This window comes from Nymphalis io, chromosome 9 (genome assembly GCF_905147045.1).
Source record: "Nymphalis io chromosome 9, ilAglIoxx1.1, whole genome shotgun sequence".
In the NCBI taxonomy this organism is placed as follows: domain Eukaryota; kingdom Metazoa; phylum Arthropoda; class Insecta; order Lepidoptera; family Nymphalidae; genus Nymphalis; species Nymphalis io.
Window position 1 is genome coordinate 13893789 of NC_065896.1, and position 16212 is coordinate 13910000.

At 33.6% G+C, this 16212-nt stretch overlaps 1 protein-coding gene across 2 annotated transcripts; it reads left to right on the forward strand.

Annotated features, from left to right (window-relative positions):
- The first annotated feature begins 984 nt into the window (after positions 1 to 984).
- LOC126770920 (multiple inositol polyphosphate phosphatase 1-like) lies at positions 985 to 14239 on the forward strand. Of its 2 annotated transcripts, none has more exons than XM_050490532.1 (10): positions 985 to 1114; positions 2794 to 2966; positions 9564 to 9709; positions 10636 to 10812; positions 10992 to 11111; positions 11195 to 11293; positions 11393 to 11521; positions 11972 to 12122; positions 12816 to 13014; positions 13179 to 14239. In XM_050490532.1, exons 2-10 carry the CDS (start codon positions 2801 to 2803, stop codon positions 13414 to 13416), a joined length of 1425 nt encoding a protein of 474 aa, XP_050346489.1. In that variant the 5' UTR covers positions 985 to 1114; positions 2794 to 2800; the 3' UTR covers positions 13417 to 14239. The 2 variants fall into 2 exon arrangements, with proteins under 2 accessions (XP_050346489.1, XP_050346488.1); XM_050490531.1 differs by having other exon boundaries at positions 1011 to 1108.
- The last annotated feature ends 1973 nt before the right edge of the window (positions 14240 to 16212 follow it).

A 16212-nucleotide genomic window follows, 5' to 3' on the forward strand; every position in this document is an offset into this window, starting at 1 on the left:
TATTCAGATATTAATTTATATCATATTCATATTATATAATAAATGTTAAATCATTTGCATCACTAGGAAGCGAACTTCTTCAGTTAAATTTTCGTAAAACAATAATCAAAACCGGTCGAAACCAACATTAAAAACATCGAGTTACATATTATATGAAATTAACTTTTATTTAAGTATTAGAAATATATACAATATTTGAATTGACACACGTGTACGGTATATACACGACTTAATGGTTTAATTCGGTAAACATAATTATATATATAATAAATGAGAAATAATGTATTGATATGCAAACATTTAAGCTAGTAGCGAGGTGTCCGTTGTGTCACTCACATTATATTTTCATCTGCATTGTCATTACATGTGTCTTATCAGTTTTGTTTTCCACCAGCTGTACCCGGGACTTTGTAACTAACATAATTGTAGGAATAAAGATTAAAAACGAATTGGAAATGGCTTCGCAAATAAACTTTAGTGTTTTTTCTAATCGGTATTATATAAAAATAGTTATTGTACACTCGCAAAAAAAGAGAGGTTTATGCTATAACAGACTTTTCTATAGGCCTTATAGCTCTTATGATTTAAAGATTACTCCGGATAAACAGTCAGACATGAAAATAAAAATATTTTGGTTTTGGTAACTCACAAATAGCTATAACATATAAAAAGCGGCAGTTATTTTGAAATCGCAAACTATTCTTTTTATATAGATGGTGACGTACAGATACATAGATAACATAAATACACTACTCTCTAATAAAGTTCTATCTACTTAAACATATTAACAATATCCATAACTCCATATTTAATGCCTGACAGAGTTTTCACTGCAGTCGTACCGTAGGTACCGTAATAAGTAATGTGCTTTCATTCATTATTATGTCAGCGTCAAATCATTTTTTGTTAACGTTCGAATTTGTAGTACAAGAGACACGACCACATGTACGGGTACGACGTACGTACAAAGCCTGTTTCATTTTCTTTGAGGCCAGTTAAGCCCAGTCCGCTCGCTATATCGCAGTGGGGACGCCGTGTCTCCCGCTATTTTATTGCCACAGATTAATAAATCTCCATCTATATTGTACATAATATTCCCGCGAAAAAGGTATTTGTGTTATTGTTTTTTAATGTGAAGTGTCGTCTCTACTTTCTGTTTTTCAAATTTACGTTCAAGTAATTTGAGAAATGCAACAACTACTTATTCATCAATATTTGTGACGCATTTGATTTTGCTCGAGAAAAACCACTAGATTCTTCCACGGTATTACTAGTTAATAATCTACTTTTTTATTCAAGATTTGTTATTATTATGACATAAATACATAATTATATTATGGTACGGGAAACAATAAAAGATAAGTAAAAAAAGTAGATTTTTTCAAACTTGAATATATTACAAATAATTTTACTAAGCAATGATAGGTATTCATTTGAAAAACTTACAAAGTATTTATTTAAAATTTGCCTCGGTTTTAAATACAAGTGCAGACGAAGTGCAATTGAACATCTGTGTTCACAATAAAATAATATAATATCGAATTGAAATACTATTTCATTGTATCATTACATAATAATTGGTTAAATATTTACAATTATTCATTCCATTTGCCAAGATCAATCATGCAATTCCATAAGCAACAACAAATTTCTATAAATTCTAAATTTATAGAAAGTTTGTTTAAGCCTTTTTATTATAGTCTTACATCGACGACGTTAAGGTGCGATCTTGCAGACGCCTTTGGGACAGTCTGGGGGAGAAGCTTATTCGATCACACTGATTTCTTCTCCCGAACTTACTGGTTACCCTGAAAATCCAAAATTATTGTATTGAGCAAAATTAAAAACGAATTAGCTGTTAAATTCTTGTGTATTTTAAATATTAAGATTGCCTATATGATTTTAATTTCATAATTCAAAATTTGATAAGCGCACAGCTACTTGGTGGTACCGTTTTATGCAAGTGTAGGTACTATCTAAACAGCCAAACAGCAATAGTTAGTATTTTGCTCTAGTTTAAAGGGTGACTAAGTCAGTGTAATTACAGGCACTAGGAATATAAAATCTTAGTTTCCGAGGTTGGTGGCGCATTGGCAATGTAGGCCCATTTATATAAAATACAGCTGTTACTATACCGATTTTTTAAACTATCAAGCGCGGAAGCCGCAGATATAAACAAACGAAATGTTACTTGGTTTGTTTTTTTTTTGTTCTTGATTTAAATTTTCGTTTTCGTTTACTAAAACGAAAATTAAAACGTAATTAACTAAAAGGTTTCGTTTTAGTTTACTTAAACTACTAACTAAAGTTAATATTTTTAGTTTCATTTTATTTGTTTTCCTATAATTGGAGGTACATTTAATCATTTTCCTGAAACTTGTATAGGTATTTGTACTTCTATATGTACCTACTTATGTTGAAGTGCCATCTAAATAAATAATAATATAAACAATTCACATTGGTAAAAATGGGTTTTACTAATAATACATACATAGTATAACTTAAAAAGAGTAGGTAGACACGCGACAATGTTTTATTATAATAAAACCTAAAGATATCTAACTTGATAATCTGTTCCGAAAAAATTCCTAATTTTTAAACAAAAACGTCCATCCGTTTTAATAAAATATTATCGGACATCTCTAGCCGTATTTAAAATTAAAAGCGTTCTCAACAAAATACGAGTACTGTGATTAAGCGTGGGCCGGTCTGAGCTAACATGAACCTCCAGAGCACAGATACCATCGCGGTGCTTTCCCCAAACCTGTCTTCATTTATTTAACTTATTTACAGCTAACCTATGATGCGCTTAATATTATTAGGCGCTCTGGCGCTCGCCACCCTGGCCTATAGTCAGGAGACTTGCCACTCAACAGACGAGGATCCCTACTTGCTCTTTGGGACCAAGACTGCGTATACATTCTCGAATCAGGGCATCCCCCTCAACAGAGCGCATGATGTACCTGGTAAGTTTCGACTTTATTATATATCGTTTATTAACTACCGATAAACTTATTTCTTTTCAAATCCGTTAATGTGTATAACGGTTAAAAAATAAATAAAGTAACAAATAAAAATATGTATGTCGGCAGTTTGGCGAATTGGAGTTGTGCTTGGTTATAAATTATGCTTAATGCAGAAGATTTCGGCCATCGGCCCATGTTACATATACATAATTATATCATCACTAAAATATTGAAAACAATACGTGAATACAACAACACAATAATCTATAACTATATACGATATGGCATGTGGCATTATTACATAAAATGAACTGACTACCTACCTAATTTACATACAACACTGAAACGAACCGAACATATGCAGAGTGATGTGTCATTGTACGAGCTGGGGAAATAAATGGATTCAGAGTTGTTTAGCATCAGATTAACGCTTCAGTTACGTATATACATACATACATGTCTTTTAACTTACTTAAGATATAAATTGACTCTGTAACCTTTTTACTAGATGTATTAAAGAGTATTCGACAAAATATTTGTCCACCACAAGTGGTCAGTCGGCGGTACAAACTACATCGAGCATTTACCTATTCGATCGATTTGGCTCAACACCTTCCGACTGAAATAACCATTTATATTTTGACTAATAAAGCAATATTTGCAGTAACCGATTGGCACCTACTCGTATATTAATCATAGGACGTTAATAATAAACACGGCTTTGAGGACGATCATTAAATTCGTTTCCTAGTACAATACATTTGTGATATTATATGATATATTTGTATCAAGCGAATGGGCCCGGTAGTCCAAGTGCAGAAGGTGTAAACGATAAGCAATACAAAGTATTATTGTTCACCGGTAGAGTAACTATTAAGTGGATAGTCCTCATCCTCTGGGTGGGCCTAGCACAATGCTCCACCAACTCACCACACCACTTTTGATCAGTAATAGAATGTGTCACCATGCATGTCGTCATTAGTTTACTACTATTATTAATTCTATTATAGTTAATTTTGGACAACGTCCAAATAGTTAAACGAGGCAGTTAGATAACGAGGTGACGGAAATGCAAGTTTACGAGTCCCATAGCCACCATGATGGAAATAGCTGAAGGACGTTGAATCACATGTTGTTACTTACAATAGCTGTTTGTCCGTTTCACTTCATATTAAATGGATGTTTGGTCGTACATTCTAATTTGACAATAAATAATTTTAGGCTATTTATTATATTTTATTGCCAGTTTTATTTATAACATTAAATCCTCTTAACTGGTATATACGTGGTCATATACGGTGCTCTTAAGAATGTATTGTATCTACTTACTTCTATAAGGAGCTAGAGGCTCTGAAGAAACTATAGAACTACTATTACAAGCCATGCGTTAACGATCGGATTTGCTATTGCTTATTTAGAAATAAGAACACCCAATAGCTAGGCCTCTGGTGCCTTCCTCAATTGCTCTTCCGTCTACAATTCCGCTATGTGCATAATTGGTACCTTCATAAAAAAATCACGTAAACATTAAGTTATAACTTCATCATCGATTCCCAACACGCGTCATGTGCAATGTTCGCTTCGGACTGTTCGCGATGTACAGGTGATCTAACCTTGAACGAACCTGGCATGGTATTATTTACATTTCTATAACAGGCGTTATTTACATCTGTGCTTAAGAAGAAAAGTACATACGACTTCATAATATAATAAACTTTAGAAATTTTAACATTACATAAGCACACCTGTGTTAAATATTTTTGAAGGCCGTGATGAGCATAAAATTATCGGCGCAGGGGTTAACGACATTTTAAAAACTTACTTTTGAACATTCTCTGTTACATGTTCGCATTTCCACGCGGATGTCATTCGATGGGTTACATTTGAAATAAGTTTTTATAGACACCACTTTTTACAAAGTTACTTTTAATTAGGCAGTGTAGATAATAATAATAATAATAATATCCTGGGACATTTTTCACACACGGCCATCTGATCCCAAATTAAGCTTGTACAAAGCTTGTGCTATGGGAACCAGACAACTGATATACTACATATACTACCTTTATTTTGTAAATACATAATTATATAGAAAACTACACCCAGACTCAGGACAAACAGACATGTTCATGCACACAAATGTCTGTCCTGGGTGGGAATCGAACCCACAACCTTCGGCGTGAAAAGGCAAGTATCTACCAACCACGCCAACCGATTCTTGTTATGATTCTTAATAATGTATTGATGAATGTATGAAAACTCATTTGTGTATGACGGTTTAAAGCCCGCGATCTTCTACTACTATCCGCATATTCAATCCACTGCACAGTAATCCGGAAGCACTTAAAATATTTATCGAGGAATGTTCGCCATGTTTCCGGAAGATTACAATGAAATTAGTAAGTGGCGCTATTCATGTCGAGCACCGTATCTCCACATCAACGTAACTTAATCTAAATTCATTAACAAAACATAGAACATTCCATACGTCTTTTAACTGAATTCAACTATCTCGTATGATGTTTCAATTCTAGTTTGTTTAATGAGACTTAGCTTTCAGTCACAAATCAGTCCAATTCGAAGGCAATTCCTTTACGGGTATTCGATCTCAGAAACTTATTTTTAATTCTATCAGGACTGTTACATGTTTAGGAATATTTAGTTTTTGAATTTGCAAAGCTCCTCGTGATCATATACACCTGCATATCAGTCGCGTAAATCAGTTTGACTTAAATAACAATATTTTTGGCATTAGTTCATTTGTAAACACGAAATGAAAATTAATTAAAATAGTAAATAGGTTCATAAGAATAAGTAATAAAAAGGAGTAATTTATAATATTTTTATAAATAGGAATCATTTTAGAGTTACGTTAAATTAAAGCATTCATACGTTATTTTTTTTTTTGGCTGACAGTCTGATCGTCTGTCTGACTGTCCGTCTAGTTACTACGGTAGTCGGGTATGGGGATGAGTCAGCATCAAGCCAGTTTAATTACACGAGGAACGTAATAACCAATGTCGGTGTTGAGCCCAAGGACTCATAGTAATTATTAATTAGCTCCTGAACATTCTGTACACCATTCGTTCTTATGCTTGACCTTTTGCTTGAATGAATCTTTGTTTGATATTAATTGCATTAGTCTAGTTAATTAGAACTTCCCGAAACAAACTACACGCTAACGCAGGTGTGTACATCTGTAATGACATCACATTTCTTAATATTATGTAGATGTAAGATCTTGGAGGACGCAAAATATTCAATAAATATATTAAAATAATTCAATATGATAATATCATTACAATGTCATGCATAACAATATGACTTGTTTTCTATACTAATTCTTATGTTTTAATTTCTCATAAATAACTGCCTCGGTGGTTTAGTGGCCGATAAATAGATATAAGGCCGCAGATCCCGAGGTCTTGGCTGCAAACCCCAGGGCGTGCCTACAAAAAAGTATTTGGTTTTTCTGACGATGATTCTCAGTAGCAGTCTGGAGTCTGGAAATTCGTAGTGTTTACACTCGTGTGCCTCGGAAAGCATTTAAAGTCGTTGGTCCTGCACCTGAACTATTTCTGATTGAGTCTAATTACCGTTATGAGAGTGGCTGAAATCGGTCAGCAGGACATCATTGGGTTGTACTGACAGGATATTCAACGCGTGAGGGAATACAAAGAGCGACTGGGTTTCGCGCAAACCCGCCTGCCTGTCCTGAGAAATTTGCTATAATCCTTGACATTGACCCTCGTGGCTGAAAGCCGGTCACGATCAGGGTCCTTGAGAACATTATTATGACTTTGCATAAGCAGCGTGTAACATGAACGAGCCACGCTATGCAGAATTAAAATAATATGAACATTCGTTTAACATGAAAATATTACTTACATCAATTCTATTAACTTAAACTAATAAGTAACAAAACGAAATAAAATGTAAAATCGCAACCAGACGAAATCATTTATCTTTTTGAAAATACACTGATACTATTGTTATAAATTATCTATAGGATATTATATTTATCACAGATATGGAGAGTAAATATTTTGGACAAAGAAACAAAAATCTTATATTAAAATATATATTCTTAAACATTAAATTATTATTAGTTTAACATTTCGAAAATGTACGATGAAGGCGACGTGAATAAATCACTAGCCACCTCATTATGAAGTAAAACAATACAGTTTGTCCGTATGTGTGTGTGTTATTGCATTTTATCTCAGTACTTTATACATCTACTGCCTATAGCGAAACCTCAAGATACAGTTCGGATAACGTTAACTGTGCTTAACCTCAAGCCAGCACTTTCAATAGCAGTGGCATTCGTGAAGAGTGGCTCAATAAGTACACTTACATAATAAAGTACTCTGGCTAGCTACTTGTCCCTTACTTCGAACGCGTTACATTACTAGTGTACAGCATGTTATTTAAATATAGAGATGTGAGACGAGCGATCTATCCCAAATATAAAGTGCCTCAGGAATAATATCTCTAAATGGAATGTACACGTCGATCAGTTTAGTGTTGAAGTCCGGAAAAGTCTGTATCTCTTCGTAATATATTTATGATTACACTTCAGAGTTCTATTAGATACAGGGAGGTATAAATAAGGTGTGTGCATTTATTCAGCGACGGACTTGTCACTCGACCCAACCGGTTTAATAATAAAAATGATAATAGTGTTATTTTTTTCTTAAACGCAGAGAATTTTAGCGTCAATGTAATTGAATATAAACGATTTATCGTTGATTTACACTACGTCGTAGAACGGAACATTTAACGAGCGATGCGCAATAAGCGAGTACCAGTGCGAGTACTGTAGGTACGAGTACGCTTATATAATATCTCAGATATTTGTGCAATACTGACTGATTAAATACTATATTCCTTTTTAGAGACGAGTAGCGCAGAATGCGGTCTCGGTTCTTAATGACCAACTGGGATGAAAAATATCGGTTTATATATAGTATGAACCCTCTCAGAAAATATTTCATACATTACTTTTACCTAAATAATCCAAATGTGTATCAATCTCGCGCACTTGACTCGTGATACTAGCAGACACGTAATTTATGAAAATTTCCATTAGATACTTGTTTAGGTTTTAAATAAAGCTGGGAAAATGTGACAGATTACGGACGAAATTACTGAATTTGTTTATGCTAGTACTAGCATATTTGTGCTTTAATAAAATTAGCACATCAATAGATAACAAGCGAAAGAAATTTACACGTGACTGTCTGAAAGTGCGGTCAATGGTCGTTCCGTCATTCAAACAGAAAATGATCTCAGCCATAGGTCAGAGAACTTAAAATAAAGACTTGTAATTATTATAAATCTACATACATTTAGGAAGAAGAAAGAAAGAAAAAGTCTTCATTACACACAAGATAAAAACGCAAAAGATAATTACAATAAACATATAAATGGTTTAGTTAGAACGCTAGAGTGGCGACTGGCGACGTTACTGCGTTTTGTTAAATTAAACCAAACTATACTTGATGAGAAAACACGTTTTATTGAAATTGGCTTTGTAATTATATTATTTTTAAATGTTCAATGTCTGTGCGAATCTGACGAGAATAACTTCTAATATCTGTCATGTATTAATATTTTACATACTTTTCTATTAGACACGATCTCTTACAGACAACCTCTATCGTGGGGATTACTGGTACGGAGTCGGGATAGTGAAAATATTATACATACATACCCACTGTATTGTTTATATTCAATTGTTTCAATTGGATATAAATATTGATATTGTTTTATATGTCTTCGAATTTCACAACGAAAACACAATATCGGAGTAACTGTCGCAACAAGTTTGGATACAAATCAGAAACAAAACCGATATTGAACTCTTTAGTTTGCTGCTTTTGGTGTATTTTTTTAACAATTTCAAATGTTACTTAAAATAAAAATCCGGTAAAGAACTTTAGTCGGTAAAAGTATAAACTTACTCAGTTTCATTGCAGTTTATTGGGACTCAATATGAATATTTTCAATTGATAACCGTTGAACATTGTGCACGACCCAGATTAGTTGAGCACACATGAACGGTCTCCCTATATACATTGTTCATCTCGGTGGCTGATCTATCGGTGGGTCTGTTTCATAATCTCTTTTTATAATGGCGGCCAACGTGCTTGTGTAAGGTTTGTTTATTACAAGATATGTTTCATATATTACTGTTATAATTGTACATATTCTTAATTTTTAAAAATTATAATAAATTAATAATATCAAGTCAACTACAAAGAACACGTGTAGGAGACTACTACTACATCATTCCTATAATAAAGGTCATGGTGTATGTTAATTGCATTAGGGCCGGCGCGTTCGACTGACTAATGAGGTCAGCACTTGGGATTTGATTTACAGCTGATTGAAAAGAATATACTATATCATAATTACTTTGCGAATATTATACCTGCTGTTATTTAGACTCATTATGTCATTGTAACATCATTCCATCAGTTAATGGGACAATTGTACCGCGTTGACAACGTGTGACACGTCACTGATGATGTTTTGAGTGATATGTTAAGTATATTGACACTTCAATTGCTAATAATATTGTTCTCTTTTCAGGTTGTCAGCCCATTGCGATTTGGTTGCTGAACCGTCATGGCTCCCACAACCCGGAGGCGGATGAAATCGCCGGCCTTCAGAAGCTTAGTGATTTAAAAAGCAACATCATCTCTAATTATAGAAAAGGCAACTTTAGAGATACAAATGTACGCTACATTATTATACACGGTCAAATGCATATGCAATATTATATAATAAATTACATAAAAATAAAATAAGTTAAGTAATATTATACACCTACTTAAAATATGAATGCTATTCTCAATAGAGACTAACGCTGCAGATATTATATTATAGGGCAAAAGTAGGTTCCTTTACAAACGCAGGTGCAATCTCGTTTTCTTCACTTTTACGGGATCCTAGAAAGCATTCTAACTTCTTCTGTTGCAAAAGAAAACTTGTCTATAAAAGAATGATGCTAGTAGTAGTGAGAGTAATGCTTCTTCAAAATATAATTGAATCTGAATTACGTAATAATGTGGCATCGGTATGTTATCGGTTAAATCTTAACGCAAGCATCTTGCTAAATATCATTCGACGACTCCAGTTTAATGTTTAAACCAGTTCGTAACAAGTCCCTCTGCTACTTCATCTAATTTGTTTATTTATGAATTATGACGTCTCCAATATAGATTACGTAAGCCACGCGAACACTTCATTATAGGAGTAACATTAAAACATGTGAGTTATCTGCGTCGGCAATGTCTGAGTTCGCATTACGTGCGTGCCAGTGTTGTAATGAAATCAGCTATCGAAGTTGTCGTACTTAATGTTAACAAAAATACGTGACTATTTTGATACTGTTTTGCTCATTATCAACTCATTTGCTTAGCATTTTACCATTTTATTTTTCTAATATACCTTCGTAAAGTTCTCCTAAACATATTTATATTGTTATGAGATGAATTTATCAATGAAAAAGTATATAAAATATAAATTTAACTGTAATTTATAATTTAATTTTAAAGTACTTTACCATTTTCTAGAACCTTTTCGAAAAAGTTTATAAAGTAAAGACAGACTTTCACCATAATATGACCATATTATTTTCAACACCCTAATTTCTGCCTAGATTCGCATGTGCCCGTCAGACGTTAACCTGCTCGAGAGGTGGGAATGGAACCCTCGTCAGAATATGACCTTCGCCGGAGATCTCACCAGCGACGGCTACATTTCAACGCAACAACTGGCGCAGGCTTGGAAGCAAAAGTTCCCTGGATTGTTAACCGACAATCTTCATGATTATGTAGTAAGTGATGTATAAAACATTAAATATATAAATATACTTGATATTTTTTTCAATCTCAAACGTTTTAAGAAATAAGCATGAAAGAATATATAATAGAATATAAGAATAGTTACGTGTAATATTTTCACACGAAAAATAAACCTCCCAATTTTGTTTTAAAAAGTCGCCTTTAATTTCAGTTCAAATATGTAAACGATCAGCGCTCGAGCACAACGTTCCGTGCTTTCACTGAAGGGTTATTCAGAGCCCGAGAAGACACATACGACATTACAAAGGAAAACGACGAGAAACTGCTTCGCGTAAGTTATTTTCAATTAAATCATTAATATAACGTTTTTAAAATTTCCTCTCTGATAATAATGACATAATGATTATGTTCCAGCCGGAAAAATTCTGCTCCTCGTGGATTAGTAACGTTGAAGAAAATAACGATACTTTGACACAGTTACGCATCTTTGAATCCAAACAAGAATACAAAGAGGTAACATTAATACCAATAATTTAAAAATAAAATAATATATTTTTTTTTACACTTGAAACGTAAACAGTATTTATGAAATAAAAATCTGGTACATTTCAGATGATAAGCAACATCTCGTTACGGATGGGTTTCAATTACGATATCCAGAAGGAAATAATGAAACAGATGTATCAGATGTGTCGCTACAACAAGGCGTGGGATGTCTCGCAGATCTCACCCTGGTGTGCCGTGAGTATAAAGCTCCTTAATGAATTACCGTGTCATTAAAGAATATCAACAATGTCGTTGGTTTCCGTTGAAACTTATCTCTCTTCAGCAATACCATGAGTACTTACACAAACAATGTCGTTGGTTTCCGTTGAAACTTTGTGTAAGTACTCATGGTATTGCTGAAGAGAGATCATATGACGAGCCACAAGAGACAACATCTTAGTATTTGACACATTGACATTGTAAGGTTCTTGTTTATATTATTTAATCCACCATCATCAGATTTTTTTATATAATATAGTAAATAATAAGTATACGTATATAATATAGTAACTGACCGACAGCCACCTTATATATATATAAAGGCTCATTCAACATTCGAACTGACGCACGCACTGGCAGGCGGGCTTACACAACACCTCCCACCACTTTATATGCATTTAAATATAATATTCTCTTTCCTCAAAGGCATTTTCCAAGGACGATCTTAAGCGCCTAGAATACGCAGAAGACTTGGAAACCTATTACAAATACGGCTACGGAACTCCGATGAATCAGCAACTGGGATGTACTGGCATCAAGGATATGATGGACTTCTTCAAAATACACGTGGAGCGAAGTAAGATGTCTTACAGTCGTTATAGTTTTTGTTTTGAACCTTTAATGTCAATAAATTTGATCCTTTTAATTTCAATCTGATCGTGAGCCCTGTTATTCAATCAAATATCAAAAGATTGAATTTACATTATAGAGGCACTGGGTCGTTACAGACTAAAAATTTGTAGATCTATATCCATTTTGACTTGCTTCTAAAAAATACTCGAATTGATACTCTACCTGGAATAGACTTTTCTCAAAATATTACAAGTGCAATTCTGAATATCTCATAGAGCTCGCGAAATAATTAAATATGGACTCACGACTTTGTGGAAAATTTAACGATATGATACTCGTATAAAGCAAAAATGGGAATATTCAATGCGAGTATATTTATGTTTCACAAATCGATCTCATGAACATAAGAAAAAAATTGCAATTACTATGCAATGTGTTGACACATCGGACGATGCAATGAACCGTACATAATTCGAAACTATCGATATAATCCGAACCTTGCTGAAATAAATTAGTACAGTAGAATGTTTAGCAAATAACCAAAATAATTTAACCTATGTTCCCAAAACTTCTTGTTTAAGTACAAGTCAAAAGGAGGCCGTGATTGCAGTCAACGTTTATAATTGTTATATATGTATATCAGATACACTCTCTTTTAAAGTATATGTTTATTATGCTAAATAAATTCCGTCCGCAGACACGCCGCAGCAGCCGCGCGCGAGCGTGCAGCTGGCGGACGCGGCGGCGCTGCTGCGCGCGCTGGTGGGCGCGGGCGCGCGCCGCGACGCCGCGCCGCTCACGGGCGACAACTACCGGCGGGCGGGCGCGCGGGCGCGCAGGTGGGCCACCTCCAGCATGGTGCCGTTCAACGCTAATTTCGCTGCCGTTCTTTACAAGTACGTATAGTATGAGGTGCGAGGCGAGCGAGTGAAAGATCATATAGATCCTGCGAGTGCATCGGTATGAATAAAAATGTCTTAAATTTTTACACAATCGCGTTCTGTCGTGGCTCCATATTTTTTTTAATTAAATCTAATTTTTATCTCAAATTCAATTTCAGATGCACACCGAACAGCAATTTACAAATCGACGACCAGTATCAAGTGCTGTTCATGGAAAACGAGAGACCGTTAAATTTGGAAGAGTGTAGAGTCGGCCTTTGCAATTACACTTTCGTCAAAAACCGTTTCGGCGTCATCGCTGATAACTGCAATCTGGAGTTCTGCAACTCGGCAACCAAAGCGAATAGTATTGTTGCATTAAGTTTAGTTTTTGTATTTATAGCTAAATTACTTTGAAATAATTTCGTAAGTTCTTAGAGTTTCAGCTATGAGTTTAATTTTAAGTATCTAATAAATCATCAAATCCTTGTAAAATAAAATAGATACAAAAATAAAATGAATATAATATACGTATATTGTATATTATATTGAAATAGTAATATTTCTTTGCAGTATCTAGTTTCTTCATTGAGAACTACTGTAAAATAAGTGCAATGTTGTCATACACTTCTAGTGATACAAACGTGTATTTCATGATACGCTTATTTTAATATTTACTCCGTTGTTTTTATATTGAGATCCTAAGATTACACTTTGCGGAACTCCCAAAAAATAATTGCTATTACCGAATTATTTAAATCAAAAAATTTAAAATCTTCATTAAATCTTTTGTTGTTTCATTAAATGTTTTAAAGGTAAGATAAATAATTCTATTATAACTTGCATAAAGCTTCATATTCGTATATTGTATATTTTATTGTTATTTATTTAAATAGTCATTACGTTTCTATATTAATGTAATAAAGTTTCTTGTTGTGATTAAAATATATCAATGTTATAATTTGCCTGTTATATCATTAACCTGTAATAAGTACAGTTTCAATTTTACTTGCGAGATGTAAATAACACAAACGCACATTTATAAATTTTTGGTGTTTTTAGACAGTTATTATAGAACAATGTATCAATAAATTTTGTAAAAGTTAATTACAGAAACTTATAAACCATAACATAGTCTTACTCAACGTTATGCTTTAAATTTCACAGCATTGAAGAAAATAAAAATTGTAGTTGTTGAATTAGCACCAAATCGTTTTATGAATAAATTGAGTTAACGCTATTTTCATTTTTATTTTACTTACAAGATCCTCGTGATGATGTCATTTTCAAGTTTTGAAAAACCAAGAAAAATGAATGGCAACACGTCATAATGTTGTAGTAACTAATATTAATTTACTGGTGGTAGGGCTTTGTGCAAGCTCGTCTGGGTAGGTACCACCCACTCATCAGATATTCTACCGCAAAACAGCAATACTTGATATTGTTGTCTCCCGGTTTGAAGGGTGAGTGAGCCAGTGTAATTACAGGCACAAGGGACATAAAATCTTAGTTCCCAAGGTTGGTGGCGCATTGGCTATAAACGATGGTTGACATTTCTTACAATGCCAATGTCTAAGAGCGTTGGTGACCACTTACCATCAGGTGGCCCATATGCTCGTCCGCCTTCCTTTACTATAAAAAAAAAAAAAAAAAAAAAAAAAAAAAAAAAAAAAAAAAAAAAAAAAAAAAAAAAAAAAAAAAAAAAAAAAAAATAGTCCCCAACTGAACTTTTAGAAACGGTGTTGTCAGCATAACTGACCTCACCCTCCTTATACATATCGTAGCGGACAATGTACGCGGACAAATTAGAATGCACAAAAGACTTTTCTTAATTTAAAAAAAAGTAATCTTCGAATTCCCGTCCACCACTCTAGCAACCATCGCCTGTGGCGCTCAGCAACGGCTATTCTCTCAAGATGGCCGTCACTCAGTTAATAAGCTTACTTTTAAATAATGAAATTAGAGTTAACAGTTTTACCGGAATATCATTTTAAGTTATTAAATTGTAAAACAATTTTTGAAAATTATTTAAACACACTTAGAATTTTAGAATGTAAATCTAATAATAAAAAACATTTTAAAAACTGAAGTCCATTAATTAAAACACTCACTTTAAAATAATGATACTAAAGATAACAATTTTATTGCAACACAATTCTAATTTATTAAATTATGAAACAATATTAAAATAAGCTTTGTTACTTATACATACTTACAGTTTAATTTTAGCAATCATTCTGTATGCATCATTCCTTATAGTACATACGAGATAATGCTTATATACTTTAGTACATAGAGAATAATAACTTGTAAAAATTTTATACATAGGGAATAATGCTTTATATACTTTTTATACATAAGGAATTATTACTTATAAACTTTTTATACATCACATTATTGTATGTCAATGTGTCAAAGTCAATCTGTCAATCTGACACATTACTAGTGGTAGGGCTTTGTGCAAGCTCGTCTGGGTAGGTAACACCCGCTCATCAAATATTCTACCGCAAAACAGCAATACTTGATATTGTTGTGTTCCGGTTTGATGGATGAGTGAGCCAGTGTAATTACAGGCACAAGAGACATAAAATCTTAGTTCCCAAGGTTGGTGGCGCATTGGCTATGTAAGCGATGGTTGACCAATGCCAATGTCTATGGGCGTTGGTGACCACTTACTTAAACTGTCAATGTCAATGTGTCAAAATCAATCTGCAAATGTCAAAGTCAATCTGTCAACATAAACGTCAAAATGTCAATGTGTCAATAAAGTCAATGGGTCAAAATCAATCTGTCAATGTTAAAGTCAATGTGTTAATCTGTCAATGTCAATCTTCGAAGAACTATCGACGGTCCTTACTCAAGTTGAGGCGTGTTTAAATTCGCGCCCCATATCGTGTTTGAGTAATTATCCAGAAGACCCATTACCTCTTACTCCGAGACATTTTTTTTTTTTTTTTTCATGAGAACCGATTATTACAATTCCAGATGGGAATTATAATGACTATTAGAATTATTTTACTTAGAAATGTGAACTAACTCAAAGAATGGTTGAATAACTTTTGGAAAAGGTGGTTCGAGGAATACTTGGTGAACTTAAATCAACGGTTTAAATGATCTATGAAAAGATCTGAACCTGAAATTAATGACATCGTGGTAGTAAAAGATCAAAATATACCACCTGCTAAGTGGTTACTAGGTAGGGTCATTGAAAAA

Bases quoted from the DNA above. Each gene is read 5' to 3' on its own strand.
- LOC126770920 (XM_050490532.1), top strand. From the start codon at position 2,801: ATGATGCGCTTAATATTATTAGGCGCTCTGGCGCTCGCCACCCTGGCC. The intron at 11,522-11,971 runs GTGAGTATAAAG...CTTTCCTCAAAG, and splicing joins AGATCTCACCCTGGTGTGCC to GCATTTTCCAAGGACGATCT. The intron at 12,123-12,815 runs GTAAGATGTCTT...TTCCGTCCGCAG, and splicing joins CAAAATACACGTGGAGCGAA to ACACGCCGCAGCAGCCGCGC.